This window comes from Pundamilia nyererei, unplaced genomic scaffold (assembly GCF_000239375.1).
Source record: "Pundamilia nyererei isolate P.nyererei 1_Seehausen unplaced genomic scaffold, PunNye1.0 scaffold00063, whole genome shotgun sequence".
Lineage (NCBI taxonomy): Eukaryota > Metazoa > Chordata > Actinopteri > Cichliformes > Cichlidae > Pundamilia > Pundamilia nyererei.
Genome location: NW_005187464.1, coordinates 1221622 through 1246868, shown reverse-complemented (window position 1 = coordinate 1246868; position 25247 = coordinate 1221622). Strand labels below are relative to the sequence as shown.

Below are 25247 nucleotides of genomic sequence, written 5' to 3'. Positions count from 1 at the left end.
CGAACCGAACCGTGAATTTTGTGTATTGTTGCACCCCTAGTAATGATGTACTCAAATGGCCTTCCACAGTCATAAGATCTCAATCCAATAGAGCACCTTGGGGATGTGGTGGAATCGAGATTCACATCATGGATGTGCAGCAGCTGCATGATGCTAACATATCATGTCAATAAGGACCATATGGAGCAGAATCTCTGAGGAGCACAGCTCCCTGGAATCTATACCCATGCGGCAATGGGAGGGGGGTGTTTGTATCACTGTAAAAGGAAAACTTCCAGCGTTTTGGAAAGACGAAACGATCTCTTCAAAATATCACCTCGGGCCGAGAGTAATGGAGGAAGACATTTTCCTCCATACTTCATTTTACAGGCTAAACAATTTATCGGTTAACTGAAAAATAATGAACCAGTTGATGCCATGTGAATTAAGTAGTAGCCTCAAAAAATATGAATTGAAATCGGGCAAAATTGTTATTCATTAATTTAATGACAGACAAACAGAAATGCAGGCAGGGAGACAGAAAGATTAATGGTGCCCACCGGAAACAGTCATTCATTCAATTAATGAGATTAGTTAATGATTTGAACTGTGGAGCCGGTGGAAGTGGACTTTTCCCCTCCGCGTCCCGAGTCCACATTTAGTGTGTCTTTTCTAAGATTACATAACGCCATCCTTAAGCAGATGGGTGAAGTCAGATCACAGGGTGTTTGTGACAAGTCGGAGCAGAGGGCCGTCTTAAGAAAAGATGTGGCAGGATCCCGTGAATTCCTTTGTTTTTCCTTTGGAGCCATGAACCAAAGAGGGCTTACATTATGCTCATGTCAGCTATTGATTCAGCAGGCTGGGGAACAACAGAAGACATATTCTCTCCTCGCTGTCCTCCCCCCTCCTTCCTCCCCGCATCAGTATGCTCCAAGGAGCCGTAGCTCCCATCGCACCATCTTTGCTCCCCGTCTCTGGGCCGTTTTTGAGATCTGCAGACGCATCCGATTTATTCTTTCTGCGTGGGGCATTTTGCTTTAATTTTACATATACCAACTTAAGTCTGGAAGCTACCTCGGGACGTTTAGAGTATGTATTTACATCCACCTCTTCCCATTTGAGCCACACAAGAATAGCCGTTGTATGGCTTGGACTCTTTTAACGTGGCTCAAAATAAATTAAATTTATAAATTTAAGCCACAGCGCTGTTGGTAAAAATGTCATTAATATATTTTTGAGACGTCTTCTTTCTAATTATCTCTGACCTGCAGGAGCACTCTCAATAATGTGCTTCTCTCTCTTTCCGGTCATTGATCTCCCCTGAGCACAGTATTACTCAAGTGTCGTACTGTAGTTTGATATTTTATATGGGTCTTTATGCAATATTGTACTTTATCTTTATTTGTTTCATAACTTTGTAGGTTCTAATTAACAGTACAGTAATTATAATTAGTAAAGAAATTATGGCGTTATGATGTATTAAGATAAGATCATACTTAATTAATCTTCACAAGCTACCCAGAGGTGTAGTTTTAAAGTAATTAAAGTTGGCTCTACCTTTATCTGCTCCAATGTTAATGATGTTTCTACAACATAGGTTCTATTTTTCAGTCATTTGAAAGTAAGTTAAAAGACCTAAGTGCTGTTCTGCTCTTCCCTAGCTCCATATTTCTGTTTCTAACGGGGGGTTTGATTGATTTACAGTTCAAAACAATCCTTATTCACCCTACTGACCTAAGTGTAGCCCCTCATCCAATCCCCAAAACTAACCGTTTTAGCTCCTCTTGTCTTTCATGTGACTCTGCCAACAGAAGGGCACAAACAAAAATGTTTTTATTATTACATCTGCCTGAAAAAGAATTTAAAATGTCATCCTCAAATGTCATTAATTTCATCGATGATAATACTTAAGTACTGCATAAACTTCTGTACTAGATGTCTCTAAAAGTCATATCTAAGTCATGTGGGTGTATTTCTGTCTGTGTTGTTATAGGCAGGAGCATCGTCCATGTGGGCGTCATGCTGCGGGCTGTTGAACGAGGTGATGGGCACGGGCACGGTGCGGGCCCAGCAGCCGGGGTTTGGAGCAGGCGCGGGGCCCTTTCGCTTCGCCCCCAGTGCTGGGTACTCCACCTACCCCCCCACCAGCTCAGGGAGCGCCGGGCAGCTGTGCAAGGCCTGCGGACTGGCCTTCTCGGTCTTCAGACGCAAGGTAAACACGGATGTCAGCGAGTGACATGTGACAAAGCAGTAAGTGGAGCCTATCCCAGCTGTCGTAGGGCGAGAGAGTCACATCATGCCAGTGCTATATAAAAATGAACTCGCAGAGACTGCAAAGGTGCGAAGTAATCCCTCACACTCAACATTTTACACACCTTTTTTCAGCCTTGTAATCATTCTGTGCGGTTGTGAGCAGCGACTTTTCCTTCCTTGTGCATTCAGGAAAACGCACCCTAAAGTTCGGAGTCATCTTTTTTTTTTTTCCTTTTTTTCTTTTAAATCTTGCAAAACATTTAGAAGTTTCTCAACCTTAAAATCCTATTTACTATATTTTAATATAAACCTAATAACTTATAAGATTTATACATACAATATTATATTCAATCCATAATAAATTATGTAATTCTTTATGTTGCTCTTCTTAATCAGCACAATCATTAATTTGAGATACCTTTTAATTTAAGGAGCAAGGCCAAATTTTTACTCTTCTGTTCTCATTTTCATTTTCTTCTCAGTTCTCATGGCTCTCATTAGTACATGGAGATCTGCCCAGCTCTGAGGTGCCCCCACCAGTCCTCACCGAGGCCTTCCCCCAAACCACAGTCGTAGGCATAGATCCATCTTTGTTACAGCAGCCGTTCTCTTACAAGAAACATTGTCAATCTAATTGGTCCCTGTTAGTGAAGAGTAATATTATTCAGACTGGTCTTTGATACTTGTATATATCTATCCCATTTTGGTGCAAGTCAAGAACATTGTTTTGCGCTATTGACAGAAATCCTTTAAAGAAAAGCTCAAGCTGTGCATGATGAGACAGTTGTATTATTTTCCTACTTTTAAACTTTTCATAATGTGAATATTAGCCTCCACGTAAGCGTAGCCATTGAGAACTCACGGGCTTGTCTCTTTTTGACGTCTCGAAACTCTAAAACTTCAGATTTTTGAACATTTCATAGTATTTATTCCTCTAATGTATATTTATTCGCTGGTTTCTGCAGCAAACGTGCTGTTTTAGAGTAAAACTATTTTTAAGAGGACTCGGCTAAACATCTTACGTGGTTGTGTTAGAATGTGCGCCGTACCTTTCCAGGGTGTCTGCACAGCTCAACGTGTTAGCATGGCAGAGTTTTATCTGCCTGGCAGTCAGACGGACTGATTAAAACTCTTCCTCTTTCCACGCAGCTTCACAGATGCCGGGTTGACTTCCATTTCACTGTCAGTGTGGTATTTTTATGGTATCTTTATAAAAAGAAGGGGGGGAAAAAAACCTGCTGGGGGATTAACAACAACTGATTGAAGCAAAGTATCTGTTACGGTGCAAATGTGCTTCTTGTGAACCAAGAGCACATTTGTGCACAAGCGATAAGAAAATGTTTACAGCCGTGGCCGACCCGCTTTCCTGCCCATTTGAAGTGTCAATCTACTCAGAGGCTCTGTATCAGGAGACAGTGTTAAGCCTGTTAAATGTCAAACATCACCAGGAGCTACAGATGGTTTACGTCTCTTTTCTGGACTCTCTTTCCTAGAAATGACTGGGCTCTGTTTCAGATGGGACTCTGTGTTCGTGGTTATTAAGGTTTCTCTTTGTCAGGGCGATTCAGGCAGAGCCAGGCGACTCCTGCATGCAGTATTTAAATAAGTGGCTATATGGGGACATGGCTGCACTCAGTACTGATTAAAAGGAATGTCTGTCAAAAGCTAAACTTTGCCCATTTTTCAGAGGTCTGATCTGATTAGATTTCTTTCAGAAGGTCTTTCCCTTATTTATTTATTTTTAAAGTGGCATAAATGGTGAAGAGTTTATAAGGCCAGACATCATCACCCTTATGTTGCTGAAAAAGAACAACTTCAAGAACAAGTTTGTTTGCGTCAGTCAGAAGAGAAAGAATAACTGATCACATCACATCTGTCTTTCAATCTCTCCTCCCCCTGCAGCACATCTGCTGTGACTGTAAGAAGAGCTTCTGCGCTCTGTGCTCGGTGCTGCAGGAGAACCTGCGCTGCTGCACGACCTGCCACCTCCTGCGCAGCACGGCCTTCCAGCGGCCTCGGCTCATGCAGCTCAGGGTGAAGGACCTGCGCCAGTATCTGCTGCTGCGCAACATACCGACCGACACATGCAGGGAGAAGGAGGACCTGGTGGACCTGGTGCTCTGTCACCAGGGTGCGAGACAGGGCGCGAGGCAGACCCCGAGACCGGTGATGGAGGAGGATGAGGAGGATGAAGAGGAGGAGGAGGAGGAGGAGGAGGATACACATGAGGAGGAGGAGGAGGAAGATGAAGAGGAGGAAGATGAAGGGGGAGATGACACAGACAGCCTGCACTCGCTCCCGCACTCACGTGCCGCCTCGCCCCCTTCCGCAACGCGCTCCACCTCTGAACAGTCGGTCCTGTCCGCCTCTCAGGGAGACGTGCTCAGCCCAAGTGACAGCTCAGGGACCACCAGCCAGGTCTGTGCTCACAAACACACCGCTTTCATTCAGAGTGTGTCAGCATCCTAACAACGAGCATCCTGGCAGCCGCACGTGCACAAGCATCATTCCCTGATTTACATCCGCCATACTTCCTTCACATCTGTCCTCATTCTGTCCGAGATAATTAATTTCAGAGGTGAAATCAACATATTAAGTTTCAGAGTGGCTGTTTTAACTTCTTCTCTTTTTAACTCTCTAACAAACAAGCACTCTCGTGTGCATAGAGGGCTTAGATGTCTGTTTCATTTGATTTCATGCTTTACTCCTTTGTGCTGCTTTCTGTGTTTTGTTTTGTTTTCTGGTCTTGTTGCTTTGTTATGAATGAAAAATCGACTCCATTGAAGGGAAAAAAGGTTAACTCTCCTCCGTGGTACTGGTGCAGTGTTCAGCAAAATATCCATGTGACAGCTGAAAACAGCTGTGTTAGCTATGTGGGCTAGCTCTGTGTGTAAGTGCAAAGCCCTCAGACCAGCCAGCGAGGCAGATTAAGCCCTTTGCCTTTTTTTAGTACTGTTACATGTACTGAGCCTGTTATGTAACAGGAGCACAGGTTGAGAACTCCCCACAGCGTCACAGCTGCAACCAAACAGCAGAAACACCACTGTACACTCCTCCTCTCATCTCTTCATGGGATGGGCACTGTGCAAATTTTAGTTTGTGGCACTTTAAATTTCTTACCACCAAATTTTGACACAAATACTCAAAGACAGTCGGACAAGAAAGCAAAAGTCATCTAAGACATTTGTGCTAACTTCATGAATTATTGAGAAAACAATCTGTCAAAAAATTTGGACGGTCCAACTAGATCACTCCAAACTGCACTCTTAGACTAGACATATGTAGGATATGGGGCTTTTTGGGGGGTGAGATCTGAACTAATCTAACATATGTACCAGATATATTTGTGCCGTGGTCTTCCTAAAATATACCTCATCATTAAAATTAACTGAGAATTAACAGGCATCATTGCCAGTAAAAGTGTGGTGGCAGACGAAACTTCCACATATAGTTACAAAAGCTCAGTGAATTAACATAAAGACACACAGTCACTTTTTAGGTACATCTGACTTTTGCTGTTTGAATATCAGCAAATCACATGACAGCAAATCAGTGCATTTAGGCCTTTAGACAAGATCGGCAGCTCAAGTTCAAACAGAGCATCAGAATGGCGAGCTGAGCATGTCAGAAACTGCTCGGATTTTCCTGCCCAATCATTTCTACGGTTTATGGAGAATTGTCTGAAATAAAGAAAATATCCAAGAATCTGCAAACCTCTGGGCAAGAAGATGCCAGAGGTCAGAGTAGAATAGCCTGATATGAAGGCAAATGCAAGTCAAGTAACCACTAGTTAAAACAAAGGTATGCAGGAGAGCATCTCTGAGCATGCAACACATCAAAACTTGAAGCAGATGGGCTACAGTGCAGTCTCTATTTCTGCTCCAGCAGAAGGAGCGATGAGTGACAAGGATGCCCGGTGCTGCAGTTGGCACCATTTCAGCAGGACAAGCCCCACAGATCCTGCATGTTGCAGATATATACAGTGGGGCAAAAAAGTATTTAGTCAGCCACCGATTGTGCAAGTTCCCCCACCTAAAATGATGACAGAGGTCAGTAATTTGCACCAGAGGTACACTTCAACTGTGAGAGACAGAATGTGAAAAAAAAATCCATGAATCCACATGGTAGGATTTGTAAAGAATTTATTAGTAAATCAGGGTGGAAAATAAGTATTTGGTCAATAACAAAAATACAACTCAATACTTTGTAACATAACCTTTTGTTGGCAATAACAGAGGTCAAACGTTTACTATAGGTCTTTACCAGGTTTGCACACACAGTAGCTGGTATTTTGGCCCATTCCTCCATGCAGATCTTCTCGAGAGCAGTGATGTTTTGGGGCTGTCGCCGAGCAACACGGACTTTCAACTCCCGCCACAGATTTTCTATGGGGTTGAGGTCTGGAGACTGGCTAGGCCACTCCAGGACTTTCAAATGCTTCTTACGGAGCCACTCCTTTGTTGCCCGGGCGGTGTGTTTTGGATCATTGTCATGTTGGAAGACCCAGCCTCGTTTCATCTTCAAAGTTCTCACTGATGGAAGGAGGTTTTGGCTCAAAATCTCACGATACATGGCCCCATTCATTCTGTCCTTAACACGGATCAGTCGTCCTGTCCCCTTGGCAGAAAAACAGCCCCATAGCATGATGTTTCCACCCCCATGCTTCACAGTAGGTATGGTGTTCTTGGGATGCAACTCAGTATTCGTCTTCCTCCAAACACGACGAGTTGAGTTTATACCAAAAGGTTCTACTTTGGTTTCATCTGACCACATGACATTCTCCCAATCCTCTGCTGTATCATCCATGTGCTCTCTGGCAAACGTCAGACGGGCCTGGACATGCACTGGCTTCAGCAGCGGAACACGTCTGGCACTGCGGGATTTGATTCCCTGCCGTTGTAGTGTGTTACTGATGGTGACCTTTGTTACTTTGGTCCCAGCTCTCTGCAGGTCATTCACCAGGTCCCCCCGTGTGGTTCTGGGATCTTTGCTCACTGTTCTCATGATCATTTTGACCCCACGGGATGAGATCTTGCGTGGAGCCCCAGATCGAGGGAGATTATCAGTGGTCTTGTATGTCTTCCATTTTCTGATGATTGCTCCCACAGTTGATTTTTTCACACCAAGCTGCTTGCCTATTGTAGATTCACTCTTCCCAGTCTGGTGCAGGTCTACAATACTTTTCCTGGTGTCCTTCGGAAGCTCTTTGGTCTTGGCCATGGCGGAGTTTGGAGTCTGACTGTTTGAGGCTGTGGACAGGTGTCTTTTATACAGATGATGAGTTCAAACAGGTGCCATTCATACAGGTAATGAGTGGGGGACAGAAAAGCTTCTTACAGAAGACGTTACAGGTCTGTGAGAGCCAGAGATTTTCCTTGTTTGAGGTGACCAAATACTTATTTTCCACCCTGATTTACGAATAAATTCTTTACAAATCCTACCATGTGGATTCATGGATTTTTTTTTTCACATTCTGTCTCTCACAGTTGAAGTGTACCTCTGGTGCAAATTACTGACCTCTGTCATCATTTTAAGTGGGGGAACTTACACAATCGGTGGCTGACTAAATACTTTTTTGCCCCACTGTATGTTATATGTTGAGATCTGTGGGGTTGAAATAATTCCTAATAATGTCCCTAGTGTGGTGTCTGCTTTTGTTTGTTTTGTTTTGTTTTTTTAAATGACAGTGTCCACTTTGCTCAGGGCTCTGCTTTGTGATTGATTAGTGGTTGACATCACTTGACGTCTATTAGCTTTAGCTTCTGAAACTACACATTGCAGTGAAATACCTTTTTGGGTGATGCAGTTTTTTGTGTGATAATGCAAAGCCACTGCGTGAACTGAGTAAGATTTTCATGCTCACTTAGATATTCAAACTCTCGAGTTGATACCACTTCAACCCTTTTCACAAAAAAAAGGACCGTACACATCGTTGCTTTTGATGAATAACCCATTTTCTCTGAGGCGATGTTTGGGGGATATTGGTGTCACTTTTCAGACTGGAGCTGGAAAATAGACTGAATATCAAAGAAAGGGGGGGGGAATTGGATCAGTTGCTTTGAGATTTAACATTTCAGTGCACAGGATGATTGACAGGATTGTTTTATCACAATATAATGTCAAAACTAGAAGCCTCTTTGTTTGACAAGATGCCGTAATTTCTCTTTTAAATTACCTTGACATTTGTAGCTCTCTGGCATGAGATACGACGATATCGGCATCCGTCCAGGAGGTTATGGCCCTTGAAAATGTCTGGACATTTTTTGCTAACATTTGGTATCAAATCTATGAATCAGTAAGCATGTGATGGAACCTGACACATTTCAAGGAAATCCTCCTGTGCAGAGCCAAAATAAAAACTATCTAGCCCGTGTATGTTTTGTTGTACACAAAAGCCTTCTGAACGTTTTGTTTCTGTTTGTGCTTCTGCAGCCTTGCTGGTTAATTCAAGTGCTTTCTAGTACTTCTATGTCATTTTGATGGTTGAATAAAATCTAACATCATTCATGTGTTCCACTGAGGTTCGGCTCTCTGTGAGAGTCGAGACTGCAGCTCATGTTTGTGTCTCTGAGGAGTGCCGTCTGAGCAAAAGCACGATGTCTGCACAAAGCGTTAGGCACCTAGCAGCGCTCCTGATGGATTCATTATTAACACGTCTTTATTCAAGAAAGACGATGGTCTGCGGGAATGTGCTGAAGCAGAGAGAGGGAGTTTAGTTTTTATGGTCTAGAAGGAGAGGCGCTGAACTCAGTGGTATCAATTAGAGCTTATTTCAGTGCCTCACGAGTTTGTTTTGTCACACAGATAAAAGAACAAAGAGGGCAATATCAGCAGTGATAACACAGCTACACAAAACAGAGCCTAAACTCTTCTGTAGCTCCTTTCGTTCTCTTATTAAATACAGCAAATTCCTGACCTCCACCTTCAAAGAGATTAATTAACTGCTGAGCTAAGAGGAGCTGTGACAGTGTTTAAACATCTCTGTTCATTCGTTGGCTTTCTGAGCAGTTAAAGTCACAGATAGCGGTAAAGTAATTTCTTTTATCGTGGCAATGATGTCACACAGAGCAGGAACAATTTATTTTATTATGCTTTCCATAAAGGTTCCACATTCGTTACTTTGACCAAAAGAGGTCTAAGCCATCAGGTAAAATGGCAAAGTATGTAATGTTTATCTCTGCAGTGTCTTTTTTTAACTGCAATAACCGAGTGGTTCTTGTATAGAACTTTTTATTGTGATGTAACATTTTATGCATTCATTCAATAGTGTTGTAGCACATGTATTCTGAAAGAATAGGTTGTTCTAACAAAAAGTCGTGTAAATAACTTCAATTCCGTTTTATTTATGTCGCACCAACACAACAGTCGAACTCAAGGCGCTTTATATTGTAAGGTAAAGACCCTACAACAATACTGAGAGAACTCCAGTAATCAGATGGCCCCTTTGAACTAGCTTTTGGCAACAGTGGGAAGGAAAAACTCTCTTATAACAAGAAGAAACCTCCAGTAGAACCAGGTTCAGGGAGGAGCATGAATGTGCATTATATACCTGAGATTTTTAAAGTATTTTTACACAGGGAAAAGAACTAATATGGGATGTGCATTAGATCTTATGAGTTAAACTACGAACTACGAAAATCAGTCATTGTCACACCTGAGAAGTCTTTGGTATTTATCTTAACAAGTTCAAAATCATTGTGACAGTTGGATCTGACTTAAGTTAACCTGACTGTTTGTCTCCACTCACACAGGAGCATGATGATACTCCAACAGCATCCCTCTTGAACCTGGAGCCCACGGAAAGTCTCATAGAGGTGTGAGACCCGCTTTTGTGCACATCTACAGCGTCGAACTGTCCGTATCTTTAAAGTCAAAGGAAATGCTATCCTGTTGCTCTGTAAGTGATTACGGCTCTGCTGCTGTGTGTGGATTGCAGGTCAGTCCGGCGACACAAAGGAGGATCAGAGCCTCGCTGTCGGATCTCGACAACGAAGAGGCGATAGAAAACCTGTCCGTCCGCCAGCTGAAAGAGATTCTCGCCAGGAACTTTGTCAATTACTCTGGCTGCTGCGAGAAGTGGGAGCTGCTGGAGCGAGTGCATCGACTCTACAGAGAAAACGAGCAGAACAGGAAGTCAAGTGAGAGCTTTGAATTTTCATTGTTTCTTACAAATTTCACTATTTTTATTTTTTTCTTGATGAACACTTTTTTTTTCTCCTTGTGCTTTAGTGGAAAATGTCAACATAACTGCAGGTAACTTGCATTTAATTATGTCTGTTCATCTGTGATTACAACATTGCATTTATGCCGCTGATGTGCTGTAATTATGTGAGGATGCATTTAATGCAAAACAACCTGCTTATTTGCTGCTTCACTTTTTATATTAATGAGCAAGTTCACGTCCCCCAAACTAATCTTCTTTGTTACTGCCCCTTCTTAACTATATAGTGGTTGCATATCCTCCACCTCTCTGCAACAGTGGAGTTGGAGGTAAGATGTGTTTCTAAGCCACATCACACACTATTTCCATCTCCTCCATGATCGCCATTGTACTGATACTGCATTTGCAACTCATCTGCTAGACCAGTTAAGGCATGCTGCAGCTGCTTTTACTCACCCCGTCCTTTACCATCTTCCTCTTTGTTGTGATCTTGCAAGGGTGCTTTTTATTAAGTCATTATTTCCTGCCTGGTTCGGTGTGTCTGCATTCTGTCACTCGTGCTTCTTCTCCTGTGTACATCATCTCTGTTTATTCTGAAGGACAGCCTCTCATGCCGTCGTTAATGCCCTCTTTAAGGGCTTTTACCTCTTGATGAGCCGTCATGGTGCTTCAGTGGCAGCATGTCTTCAGGTGTAATTGCATTGTCAAGCGTCCTCGTTGACATGAAGGGCTTGCGGATCACATTAGCTCCTCTTATTAGTCAGCTGTGCACAGGCAGCAGACAGGCTGCAGCTGCATTGGTCTTTTCCTGTCACGCTAGATGTGAGCAGCAGGACCCAGATTTAGGCCAGTCAGCTGATCAGTCAGAAATCATTTAAGTGTTAGTAAAACCACAGCACTGATACAATTTGCCGCTGTGATTTTAAATGGTTTTGATGGGAGAGGCTGTCTGCCTACCATCAGCATGTGTTGATCATTATGCATGGCTCTGTTCACAAGCTGTCACAGGACGGCTCAGCAGTTTCCTTTTGTTAGTATCGATATTTTATCTCCATCTCAAATAAATAAAACCCCTTATTTTGCCCTGCACATGGAAACATTTAGCACAGACAGGTTTATGTTGCTCTATTTGGCACTAACACACACATTTCAAAATAGAGCCTAGACTAAAACCAGAGCACAGACCTCTTGACATGTCTGCTAGTTCAGTTAACCATACAGAAGGCCATATTGTTTGCAATATACAGGGCTCCAAAAGGAACCAACACCACAAAGACAGTCAAGCAAGCCTCATTGGCATCGACATGTCAATCAAAGTTGCCGTACCCCTAATAATGCCTGTCTTTAATCCTTAATCAGATTTAAATGAGATGGCAGCATCTTGTGGCATTTTAGAGCTTCACTCGTTTTTAGTACCTCAGTACTGGCTTCACTGTTTCAGTCCAAGAGGAAGGACCACATGCTTTTAAGTTTTTTAGTTTCGTTTTTTGTTCTTTGTGTTTTTTTACTTTGGCATGGAAAGTGCAGGGATTTAGATTATTCCGAGAACTAACTTGTCACCAAATAAAATGAATGGTAATATTTTTAATCGCTGGAGATGGAGAGCTTCCACCTCACAAGAAGTGTAGATATAAATATCTGCAATAAAGCTTCAAAGTACTTTATCATTTTAAATAACATCTCAAACCCACAGGGAGTGTAGGGCTGTAGTTTACTGGGCCGAACATTGGTGATGGTGTTTGTGCTTATTATTCTGTCTTGCATCTGCACCTCAACGCTGATCTCCATACACTCTTATGAGCCCACAGCAAAGAAGGATTTCTTATTGAAAATATTTATTTTACATATATATATATATATATATTCCCATCCACAGATGGCGTCAAAGCTCAGCTGGCGGCTGATGAAAACCTGTGTCGCATCTGCATGGATGCCATCATTGACTGTGTGTTACTGGAATGTGGTCACATGGTAACTTGCACCAAATGCGGAAAGAGGATGAGCGAGTGCCCCATCTGCAGGCAGTATGTTGTGCGGGCCGTGCATGTCTTCAAGTCTTAAAACTCAGTGTGAGCGTGGGTGAGTGGGTGAATGTCGGCGCGGCTCTCAGGCGTGGCCCGAGCCCTGAATTTATCACTGAGAATGAACTGCTGTGCATGACGTCTCACAGGGCCTAATGCTGCAGCAGGCGTGAGCAACTTCTCGGTCTTGAAAACCAGACTGTTGTATCTGGCCTACCACGGTTTGCCCCCCTGCCCTCCTTACTAACTTATGTTCCAGTCCCCCTTTCTCCACCCTGGTGGACCGGCATCGGCTACATCGGGACTTTCATTTTCTCTGTCTTTGGTCGTAAAACACACAGCAGAAGCCCCTGCCATCACGTTGTACTCGCCAGTGTCTGTTTAGATTCGACCCACAAGAGAGGAGTGGGCAGGAGGTGGTCCTGCGGGTACTTGAAGTGGACCGCCTTGTTATTTGTGGGGAAGAGAAGCAGTTAAAATATAAGATCCCAGGGTTTGAGTCAGTATGGTTTACACAGTCATGCCACATGGCATTGTGTCATTCTCCTTCAGTGTTGTTTTCTTTGTTTCTTTGTTTCTTTTTAGGATGTGCAATATCAGAAAAAAGTAAAAAATAAAAAAGAAGTGTTCTTAGAAAATATTTATTATGCACCAGGTCGTCTCACACAGGAGCATGTAGGGTGCCAAAAAAAATCATGCCTTGAGTTGATATTTGGTTAAGTTTCACAGTATATGCATCACATAACCAGCAAGCTTGGTGTGATACCTTATTCTTATTTTTCCATTTACTCAAATGAACTTTGGGGAAACAGAGTGTGTACACGTGAGCCGGTTAACACTTACTGTGTGAAGGATCGTTTCTCCGTTGTCTCATCCAAGACTCCTGCAGTTTGCCGGTTGGTTAAGTCACAGTGTACATTCCTGCTAGATCTACTGTGCGAATGTTTATTAAGACAACGACAACAAAATGAACTCAAGGCCCACTTTCAAGCTTGTTGTAGAGCTTTTTGCTGCATTTTACAGTCTCTGTAATGTGATCGTTCATTGATTTGCCATTGACATGTTCCTTGATGTCGCATGACTTAAGGTGGGAGATCATGTGAAAGGCCTCCTTCTTCTCCTGTGTACATTTTATTTCCCCACGTCCTTTCTCCTACTGGTCCATTTCTCCTCACAGTCATCGTTAAATGTACCTTAGGAGCTAAACTGATTTATAAATCTCACATGTCCACCAGTGATTATAGACAGGATGCACGTGAGACAGTTTTATTCCATCATCTCACAGTAACTCTAACACAGTGGAATATAATTTTACTGCAAAATTGTGTAGCAGTTGTTACCAACTACGTTTTCTGATACAAAAAAGCAGAAGAGATAACATATCACTTATCCATGAAGGACTTAGAAGATGATTAAATCAACAACTGTAACACAGCTATAAATGCACAACTAAGTTAATCAGTTTAAGTCTTCTTGCATTTTACCAGCTTCTAAGGGAATTTTTCTGTGGACAGTAGAACCAGTCGGGCTGACAAATGATCCTGCTGTGCAGCCTATCATAAATAAGTGATGTTGCCTAATAGGTCTGACACAATGGAAGCAAGAGTTTCTCATTTGGCAGCTTCTGTACTCAAATCTCTCTCCCATCTTTGCCGGGAGGAGCTGAGAGGTGAGGACGACACAGGAGCGAATGAAGTGAGCAGCTTCATTTAATGAAAACAAACCCATGACATGCTGCTGGACGTCCCAGTAGGAGGTACTAAGTGGACCTTGAGTTTAGCCCCTATATTTATCTACATTTTAAAGTTGGTTTAGTCTTCTATAGCTTTCACCAAGCAATACCGTTTCATTTCCAAATTGATCACGTGTTTGTGTCATCCTTTTTAATGTCAGATCGTAGGAAGGTAACAGGTGCTACTCTTTTTTTTTTTTTTTTGAGTGAAACTTCCTCACGCAGACGTTTTGCCACGTCGTTTCCAAATATCCATCACACAGTAGGAGGCAGCCTGATTTACTTTAACCTGTTATGCAAATAAAACATTTTGTTCTTGTCACGAGATCCAGTTAACTCGGATGTCACTGAAGTATCTGTGTGTACAGTATGCCTGTGGTAAATAAAATAACTGCAATTTAATCGCTGTTAAGTAAATTGCATAGATAGCTTTTATTGTTGTTTACTGATACTTTATTAAATGTATATTTTTCCATTTACCTTGGAGTTGACAGGATTAAAAATTCTAATCATTACAAAGGTTTAAAAAAAGGAGAATTTACTGTTTTTCAGAATGTATTTCTGCTAGTTATGGTCACATGAGTTTGATCATGTCTCTCACTATTAAAGTTGCATCATAGTCTTGCTTTCTACAACCTTTCTGTTGTCTTCTGCTTCCAATTCACTCGCACCGTGCGATGTAGCAGTCGCTGTTACTCTGTCAGTTTGTTGTTGCTGCTGTCTCTCAAAGATGTCACTCACGGGCAGCTAAGGTATTATCAGAGTGAGAGCACATCATAAGCACTCGTAATCCTGGATCTTTATATTTTTGACTGTTCAACCTTTTTATTTTGGTAATCAAGATATTAAAAAAAGAATTTATTAGATTCAATAAAATGCAGTACTACAAACCAGAATGTAAAACCCTGCTTTTCATTTTATAAAACTGTGATATTCTCACTGATTGATATACTGTTTAAAAGTCTTGAGCCAATCCATGACTGATAGTGTTTTTCTATCCAAGTATGCTTTTACTGCAATGGCGGTGTGTTTGGGATCATTACAATACAAAAAAATTAAGGTAATCAGACACTTTCCAGACAGCATTGCAGCTATAGTGTCAATGGTTTGGGAATCATCCTGTTGAAGTAAAAATACATTTGTATGCCTGTCAAACTGTGTTATATTGGATTTTTTTTTTCCAAGAAATGGGAACAAATGATGGATAAAAGAAACTTTTCTGTGAAAATGGTTACAGAGTAGGACTGGACTCAAAATTACTGAAAAAGTAAAATTGTATTTTACAGCACCTTTTAAGAAAAAGATAAGTCCCTCACAAAAAAGGAAATCGTTACCTAAATGCAAATCTAGAAAGTTTTTAATTGCTGGTCCATGTCCATGAAGAGCTGTAAAAGTCAGAACCAGAATCTTGAAATGGACTCTCAATTTAATGGGGAGCCACTGCAGTTGGATCAGCAACATAAACTAGGCATAAATCTCTCAGGGGCTCAAAAAGGGGCTTAATGACGAAAAAATTAAGTTGGACAAGGCTAGGCACTTATTCAGGATATGCAGCTTAGAAACATCTTGGGGCTTAAAAGAGATATACAAGGGAATATATAGCAAATGCCCTCAAAGGTGCTCAAAATGTGCTGAAGAGGGAGCAGATATAATAGAAATATTAAAGGTCCTAGTACAGAACCTTGTGGCACACCATAGCTAAAGGAAGAAGACAAGGACCTGAAGCAGGAAAGCTTCGTTCAGAACCACTCCAGAGCAGATCCAGATATACTCACCCAACATTTTAGCCTATAAAACAAAATGTGGTGGTGAGCAGTATCAAAAGTGGAGATCAGGTCCAATATTAGTAGACCAGAACAGTCTCCAGCCTCAGTCGGCATCAAAATCTCACTGGACACTAAGAAATGCAGTTTCAGTAGAATGAGCTCTAGAAAACCAGATTGAAATTTGCCATGTAAACTGTATTTGTCCAAGTAAGCTGCTTAGCCACAGCCTTTTCTAAAATCTTAGCAATAAATGACATTTTAAAATTGGTCTCTAATTGCTAAGAAGAGAAGGGTCAAGCTTGTTTTTTGTTTTGTAAATGGATGGATGATAGTGTACTTAAAATTAGCAGGGACTTGACCAGAGAACAGTGAGGTGCTGATTATAGTGAGCACAGAGGGACCAATGGAGTTAAAGACTTTTTTGAAAAAGCAGACAATTTCCAAAATCAAACTTTGAAAGACCTCCAGAAACCCAGGAGAAATATTGTTCAAGACCACTTTTAAAATTCTCAATAAAGTCTGGCTCGTTACAAGTAAAATATAAAGAAATGAGGGGTGGCTCAAGAGTTTTGCACAGTACTGTATAGGAGCCAGCGTGTATTAAACACAGAGGTAAATCTAACATGACCAGCTTTCCAGTATAAGATACAAACCTGTTACTGATTAAACCCAAAGGACGAAACTCACACACTCATCAGTATTTAAAATGAATTTAATATCTCAAAGGTCGACTCTGAAGAGGCTTTGCGTGTACATTATGTACAGATAAATAGATCTGAAGTAATGTACTAAAATATTTCATGGAGACACGGCCTTTTAATAAAAACATAAAATTTTAAATGTAAACCCATCCACTGAACTGTATGGACTGGAGTGCTATTCAAAAATTACGCAAAAGACTTCCTTTTAGAAAAATCTGGAGTTTTAAAGAGGAAAACGAAATTCTATTAATCACTAAACTCATGAGTCAGTCAAAACTTCCAACGACTTCTGAATGTCTTAATACAATTATAAAGAGTATAGGTGCACAGTAAGAACATTGCTTATGAATTTGAAACTTTATCACTGAATGACAGGTCACAATGTACTTACATCAGAAGATCAACTCAAAATATCATAAAAAAAATAAAAAATAAACCAGTGTTAATGTGTTTTCTTTTGTTTTCAGTGAACTTTCTGGCTAACAACTTTTATATTTTACAGAAATCTTTCATACAACCCTCTGCTGACCTTTTCACTTTTCTCCTACACTGGATACAGTGTATTTGGTCTCATGCTGAGTTTCTGGTGAAGGCCTCACATTTTGAGATTGGAATGGCTTCACTGTTATTGGTTTCACTTGTTTTCTCAATATTGTTGTCAATTTCCTTGGAACATGACACTTTAGGCATATAAATAAGAGCGATTTACAAAGTAGAGACACTCAGCTGCATTTTTCATTTGTATGTCTGATCCTCTTTTCTAAATTTAAACCTTATGGGCTTTACAGATTCTTTACTCCTTGCATGATTCAGCACAGTCTCTTCTTTATGGTAACGTGGAGTTCAGCGGGAGTAAACATGGTTATATCGTTTAACTGTTACTAACTCTACTGACAGTGGTGTAAACATGTCTGCATGCAGAGCTAAAACGCTTCCTTCCACAAAGCACCGGGAATACTAAAGAGTAATGGAGATGTTTTTATCTTATAATAGCCCAGTTACCTACAAGCTGTTAGTAAAATTAGCAGAACGTTTTAGTGTTTAAAAAATATGCTTTATACACTGTACACTGTATAGTGTATGTAAGAATGCATTCATGTATTCGTATTGACCGCATCAGTGCAAATAACTAGATATTTCATCCAAATGGACATGGAAAACAAAATATACAGTACCTTTATCTAAAAGGAAGCAGAACTCTGGCATATACAATAATAAAATATAAAAACACCCACACAAACAAAAACTACCATCCTACAAGTCTGGCAACAAATCGTTAGACCTTTGTCTCTCGACAATAAAAAGCTTAACAGTAATGCCAACTAATAATCGCTTTCAGTGCTGTGATACTGTACAGTGGTGCATTTAATAAAAGCTACTTTTAGCCACTCCCTTATTGGAAAGGGGTCACCACAGCGGGTAGCTCCGCGTGTTTTAATTTGGCTGTTGTTTTTCTTTTTTTATGTCCGAATGCCCTTCCTGACGCAGTCCTCAAAGGGATTCGTGTCTCCTCCCCGGATACTGGGGGTTCCTTCGCTTATTAGGCGAATTTGAAAACCACTACAGCATGGAGCCACTACAGTGGTCCATTTAATACTGCACATAAATGTATGAAACACTTTCTGATACAAAAATATTCTTCTATAATGCAATAAACTTTGCATTGAAACAAAAAATAGTCTATAAACACCAAAAAGATAACCAGGATACAATACATAAAACAATCAATATAAAGAATAAATAACGTATAAACAGGTGTGACAACAAAAACTTATATACATATATATATATATATATCTCCATTACAGGACCATTTTTACATTCTTGCTTAGCAGCGCAAACTCCCTTTATATCAGTTTTACAGGAGTCCTTCACGCTCTTTCACACACAAGTAAGCAGTCTTCTGCTGCCTCCATGTGGACGGCACTTTTACTACTTGTGAAAAAAATAAAAAAATCACACCAGAGTTGTCCGTGTGCCTAACTGATCTTCTGCAGCAGTTTATCCTCAATGAGTTCAAACTGCACACTGACGGACATTTCGGCGATGAACTGGTCACATCCTTCCTTGGTCACCTGTTTGCAGTATCGCAGGTCGATATGGCAAATGCTTCCACAGCGCTTGAAATAGGTCAGCGACTGGTCTGTGACCCTGTTACAGACTGCAGGGAGAAATTGGATTGGAAAAAAAATTTAATGGTGTATAACAGGTCACCTGCGCTGAAACAGACTCTGCACACGCATGGATTAATCAGCCTTTTGGGACAGGAGCTCAAACGGTCTCAGTATGGTGAGGTTTCTTAAATGGCCCTTTGATTTACTGCGTTAAACATTTGATAATATTCTTGGAGGAAAAGTATTGAGTTATTTTTATCAGTTCTGCACAGGCCACTGAACAAGATTTCCTCTCCAAAATTACAGTACTGTGCAAAAGTCTTGACTCACCCCTCATTTCTTTATGCTTTGGATCCAAGGAGCCAGATTTTCTAGGAATTTCTTCATGCGATCTTAAGCAATAGGCTTTGTGAAGGCAATTTTTCTTACACACTGGCTGCTTTTCACTATTTTTCAGTCCAGTCTTTGTACCTGACATTTTCAGAGTAATGTTTTTGTTTGTCTGTTTGTTTGTTAAGCCAAAGCCACTTAAAACTGACCTATGAATCATTTAAGAACCAAAAAGGTACCTAAATCTAGGGATAAACCAGTGTTGTGTCAACACATAACAGAAAGCTTGGCAAAAAAGAAATTAAAAAAACATTACTAGTAGCCAGTCAGCTCTGCCTGGTGCGCAATGCAAAACTAAACAAGCACAGGACCAAAGAAGAAGTGGCAGGGCTACAAAAATCTATCTACAACCGATAAACAGTATCTGAAAGCTGGGTCCTGAAGAACTAGAAAAACATCCAAAGACTGAACACAGGACCTGAGACATGCACCTGGCCCCTCAGTTGATCCATCTACTGTTCACTGAAGCCTACTTTGCGGTCTACAAACATCAAGTCAGAATCAGTCTCAGTGGATGGCTGTCAAGACGCCACTCTTAAGGATTTGAAATCATCAATTATCATCATCGTTCGTTTGTATGGAGATACAACAGTGAGTGTCTACAGCCATCTGGTATTGTGGATCTTGTCAAAATTAATGGAATTATGAACGCAGGAAAGTACCGTCAGATTTTCATTCACCATGTAATACCATCTGGAAAGCATCTGATTGGCAGCGGCTTCATTTTTCAACATGATGCACTGCTAATACAGTAAAAGCATACCTGGATAGACAAACACATGACGAAAACACCATCAGTCATGGATCAGCCTCCTCAGAGCCCAGACCTCAGCATTACTGAAGTAGTGTGGGATCATCTTGACAGAGAGCAGAACAAAAGGCAGCCGACATCCAAAGTAGAGCTTTGAATGTCCTTCAAGAAGCCTAACCCTAAGAGAGTTCAGGCTATGTTAAAGAATAAAGACCGAATATTGACTTTTAACTGCACAAACTGTTTTTGCCGTATATGCTGTACTTCAGTGTATATTTGCACAATTTTTAATAAACTTCTGCACCTAATTTCAATTTTCCCAGCAACATATAAAGGAATGAGGGGTGATGGGAGTTATTTGCACAGTACTATAACTGCATTATTTATTAATATTGGACCCAAGTTTTCTAAAGCACGGTGTTGCTAATGGGGCTAAATATCAAGCTGTTTTATACATTCACTGGGATTATCTAAAGGGGACAGAGGTGATAATTCAGTATTCAGGTCTAATACATTTTGATTTCAGCCACAAGTCAGTGCAATGAGTCTAATCCAGGCAGATTTAGAGCCTACAAAGACAGACTCATACCTGACAGATTGATGTCAGTGAGTGAGTCTCTGGTGGTTGTCCCCGCAGCAGTCAGGATGTTAACCGACTGGTCAGTAACGTGGTTGCAGTAGCTGAGGTCCAGCTTAGATAAGAGGGGCATGTAACGAATGATGAGGCGCAGAGACGTGTCGGTGATGTCCAACCCTGCCAGACGCAGGTCCTCTACGTTACGCAGTTTACTCCTGTTGTCCAACTGACCTACAAAATGTGTAAAAACACAGGGGAGGAGATTACCAGAGGGATTAAGTAAAGAGAGATGATTCGTGGTATATAGTTAATGAGCATGGAAAAGAAACAAATCCCCCAACAGTGAAGTAATCCTACTAACAACTGCTGTCTCTGGATCTAAAGCCTGACATAACTCATCTCTCTGCCACAAAGCTGCATTGTTGTCTACAAACAACATTAAAGGCACACATCGCACATCTGGGTGACATGTTCCTACAACATGGCTGCTTTAGCTAAGCCTCCAATTTTGCATTCATTCATGGCTGATAATTCTGCATTCAACAGAAAATACACCAGTTACAGCAGTTTGCTAAATTGGAGAGGCCAGACTTTTTAAATGTATGCAGGTCTTCAACAGGAACCAGTGGGTTGGCTCTCGGTCTGAGTTACAGACCAGGTAAGGAAGTGGCCAATTATTGATAGACTGATTAATTTGATGTTTTATTTTGGTCAGTTATCAGAATTTGTTGACACAGAGCTCTTTTCATTCATTTCTGATACTACTCAAAGGTCTCAATTTAGTTTAGGTCAGGATGCTGCCTGGACAGACCCTGCAGGACCACTTTAAAGTCAAACAATGAATTGCTCTGTCTTCACATGGGTTCAGTAAGAAATCAGACAAACTAAGAACTACTGAGCAGGGAGAGTAAAGTATGTTTAAAATCCTGCCCGAGGCAGTATTTATAGTCTACACATTATTTATGATAAATGCAATTTACACTACTCTTGCTCAATCTCAGTCTTAATTTTTACTCTTCTTTAACTTTGCCTCATTTTTATTTTTATTGGGGGGGTTTCAAAGTCACTGTTGTATGCAGATTTTGCACACATCCATCACACAGTAAAGGCCCTTCACTATGCACCTGAAACATTTTAACTTTGTTATTTATCTACAGTACACGGTACTATTGTTATTCTTAATGCTGTAACACAATAATTTCCCTTTTAGGATCAATCAGTTAATCTATGCACCAATCAATCTACTTTTCCTATCTATTATGGCCAAACACCTCCACTTTGGTCTCAAAGTCATTTTGCCACTGAGGTGCTCACACTTGCTGATGATCACTTAATCAAGTGCTTTTTTTTTAGCAGCACCTGGCTGCTACTGACCTTCTTAATCCCTATGAAAGCTGTAACAGTGTATTTGGCTTTCACAGGACTCTATGCATGTGATAGAACTGCCATTTGACTGTGGAGGCTTTTTAAAAACAGTTTTAACAGGTTGAGATAAATTCAGGGGAAGGGCATGTGTGAAAACAGCTCTCACAGATATTTAGTTTAGTACATAAACTTCATCTGAGCTTGTCTTTAGATGAATTTGTATTCTACCATTGTGAAACGGAGTGACTTGAAGTATAGTGATTCAGAAAAGAAAACACAGACAGAGTCACTATACCAACAATCTCCTTTCCCCCCCTCTGTAATCAAGCTCTCTCACTCAGTCAATAATGTTGTCCTGGTGTTCTGTGACAGAAAAACGGTTGGTACCTGGCCTATTATCTGTGGGAGGCGACAGCAAGTCTCTCATCTGAGCGTCTTTCAGTCCCTCGACCCACTGAACATCCAGAGTTCGCAGGAGAGGACAGCTGGAGGTGCAGAGAGCAGAGACGGCTACCCATGAGCATCCAGAGAGAAGCAGCACACGCAGACCTGCAAGGACACAAAAAACCTTGTTATAGACAGTTCTTAAAGTTTGGTTTGCTGTTTGATTTCATGTGGACAAATGCAATAATTGGCATCTGCTTCTTCGTTTTCTGTCTCAGATGCAGTATTCTTGGTGTAGCAAAGAAAAAAAAAACATCCTCTACAAATGTCAGCACAGAAAAATTACATTTAATCAAATACTCCTCCCCAAAAAATAAATAAATAAATTAAATAAAACGCACATAATAAATGGATTTGAATTAGAAATTCTCTGGAAGATTGAACAGTGACATACCATCCACTCCGATACAGTATTATACATTATAATGTATACAGCTGCTGGCAATGACCACAGGGTGAATCAATGCACCCTCGTGGCTACACAGGTGTAAGTAAAACCTGTTCACACCACTCTTCCAGAAACCTTATGAGATGAGCTGCAGCGACGACTGTGGCTGCGATTTGGGCTGTGTCTGGAAAGGTTTAACACCAACTACATGCACTGGTTGCATTACATTTATGTTGCAGTATTTCTGAACTCTTGGAATGCTAACACATACTAACACGTGAGCTATATAAGGACCACAGATCTAAATAATTTTATTACCACAGAATCAGCCATAAACTCCAAACCATAACCACATTTACCTCCACAACCAGGCAGAGCAGCTGCAGCAGAGCTAACAGGCATTAGCTCCACACTGCGGCCACTCTGCCTGTTGAAACATCCTTTCAATAGACTGCAAATATCCTCTAACAGTACAGCATAAGCCTCAAGAGAAAAGGAAAAATGATTCTGAATGATTCCCAAAAGTAGTTTGAAAATATTTTTTCCCATATGTGACCATTAGGGGGCTCTGTAACATGATGAGCTCACTACATTTGGTTTTGCAGTGAGACAAACGTGCTGACCCCCCCCCCAAAACAAAAAAAAGATTACATGATATTGCCGTATATCTGGTTTATTTGCCACAATTATGGCCAAAGGGTGGTAAAACTGTTTTGCAGCGAGTCTCTTTCTTTTCACAACTAAGCTAAGAGTGAAGACGTAAGACAATTACCGTACAAATTGTCCCAATCCATTTTGAGTCAGTCCTCAATGGACTGACACTACATAATGAGTTAGTCTCAATACATAATGATTGAGATTAACTAGTTTTAAAAATGTCTCTTTCTAAAGCCCGTCAGACCAACTCCCTAAATTGTGTCATGTTTCCGGTGTTAATAAACAGATAAATACACAAAACTGCCACATAAAATCCTTCATCATTACCTGTACATGTCACTAAGGCTGTTTCATACAGACACAAACACACCTGTGTAGATGGGTGGATTTACTTACCTGGAAGTCTGTTGATGAGCCAGCTGAGCTGCTTCTTGGAAATGTTGGTCCAACTGAGGTCTAGGGCTACCGGCTGTCTGCGGATGATCCCGCTCAGCATCAGGGGAGTGATGGACTTGCAGCGGTTCAGATTGATGTGCTTCCAAAGCCTTTTGTCACAGCACCTGATGAGAGAGACAGCGGACGTTTTCGCTGGACTGCTGTGTGATGAAGTGCAGAAGGCACGTTTTTCATCTCCACCATCTTTCTACTCACCATCTGTTCCAGGTCCGGCAGACACGCATGCAGACGCAGAGATCTCTGTGACTGAGGTGACCGAACACCATCATCCAGGTCTCTCGCTGCATCACATGCGCTTCGCCGTCGTTCAGGGGCAGTCTGTCGGGCGGGGGGCTGATGGGAGGGGGCCGGATCACGTGGCGCTCCATTTGGATACACTTCGGTGGCGACCGGCAGGGAAGCGGTCGAGGGCATATTGGTGCGATCGGTGTGTTTCTGTTCCAACTGAGCGGCGAGTAGCCACGCGGCATCCCGTTCATCTCCCGCCCCCGGTGTCGCAGCCAGTCGCCCAAGTCGCTGCTGCCATTATTAAGAGGCCACCTGGGCTTCTGTTCGTCCACTTCACTCTCGGGCTCAGATTTCACTGGCCTTTGATTCTGATTGGTCAAGCTGTCTTCTGTTTTCAGCGGCAGTCTGTTTTGATTGTTTACGCCTTCTTCCATTTTAAGGGCTTTACGACTCGGATTGGCAGGTGGGTCCTCAGTTTTTAGTGGTTTTCGGTTCTGATTGGTCAGGGAGTCTTCGGTCTTAAGTGGTCGACGATTGAGGTTGGCTGGGCTGTCCTCCTCCTTCTTCACTGAGCCCAGCTTCTGGCTGCTCAGACAGTCTTCTATCTTCGGAGTCTCCTGGCAGAACTCTTTGCTCGCCTCCTTGTTGGGGAGCCGCTTACGCTGATGTCGTGCTTTAAGCTGAGCGGAGCTTCTCTCTTGGGCTTCTCCCGACTCACCGCTTGGTCCCGCTCTGGGAGAGTTAGAGCATGTCTGGTCACTTTCTCTGGCTGCAGACGTTCTCAGCAGCGGGCTTAGAAGGACCTTAGCTTTGTCCTCTGCATTATTGTCCCTCTCTTTTTTCACCGTCACCTCTTCCTCAGCGTCCCCATCTTGGTCCTCGTCGTCATACTCATTTTTCTCCCTTAAATGCATCCTCTCCAAGGACAGCCCATCTTCTTCATGATCCTCCTGGTCGTCTTCTTCATCACCGTGATCATTCTCTCTCTTAATATGCTGAAGCAGCTTCGAAGTAAATGAGTCATCCGGTTTTGAAAGCTTCTTCTAAGAAAGAAAAGAGGGAGCGTAATTATGTTTTGAAAGCAGACAGAATTATCAGCTTTTCCACATAAAGATCAGGACTTTCAATTAAGTTCTTGTTTCTTTGACATATTTTAAATATATTCGAGTTTTTAATTAAACATCTGCAGACAAATATTTGAAAACTTTAGTGCCTGTCTGCATTTTATGCAACATCTTAAACCAAAGTTGACAAAAAAATA

At 41.5% G+C, this 25247-nt stretch overlaps 2 protein-coding genes across 8 annotated transcripts in view; one reads left to right on the top strand and one right to left on the bottom strand.

The window, feature by feature from the left end:
• Positions 1-13018, top strand: part of rnf34b (ring finger protein 34b) — a 21146-nt gene extending 8128 nt beyond the window's left edge. For 3 of the 4 annotated variants that reach the window (XM_005735249.2, XM_005735251.2, XM_005735250.2), the window contains exons 2-8: positions 1976-2194; positions 4138-4653; positions 9987-10049; positions 10172-10373; positions 10465-10488; positions 10684-10725; positions 12273-13018. In XM_005735249.2, coding sequence (XP_005735306.1) covers positions 1976-2194; positions 4138-4653; positions 9987-10049; positions 10172-10373; positions 10465-10488; positions 10684-10725; positions 12273-12457 — 1251 coding nt within the window. In that variant the 3' untranslated portion in view covers positions 12458-13018. The remainder of the gene's footprint in view (positions 1-1975; positions 2195-4137; positions 4654-9986; positions 10050-10171; positions 10374-10464; positions 10489-10683; positions 10726-12272) is intronic. The other variant, XM_005735252.2, reaches the window with a different exon arrangement.
• A 4053-nt stretch (positions 13019-17071) lies between these two features.
• Positions 17072-25247, bottom strand: part of kdm2bb (lysine (K)-specific demethylase 2Bb) — a 28131-nt gene continuing 19955 nt past the window's right edge. For all 4 annotated transcript variants that reach the window (XM_013911406.1, XM_005735245.1, XM_005735246.1 and 1 more), the window contains 5 exons: positions 23954-25029; positions 23699-23862; positions 22201-22362; positions 20461-20679; positions 17072-18777 (listed from right to left, as the gene is read on the bottom strand). In XM_013911406.1, the coding sequence (XP_013766860.1) occupies positions 18596-18777; positions 20461-20679; positions 22201-22362; positions 23699-23862; positions 23954-25029 (1803 nt within the window). In that variant the 3' untranslated portion in view covers positions 17072-18595. The remainder of the gene's footprint in view (positions 18778-20460; positions 20680-22200; positions 22363-23698; positions 23863-23953; positions 25030-25247) is intronic.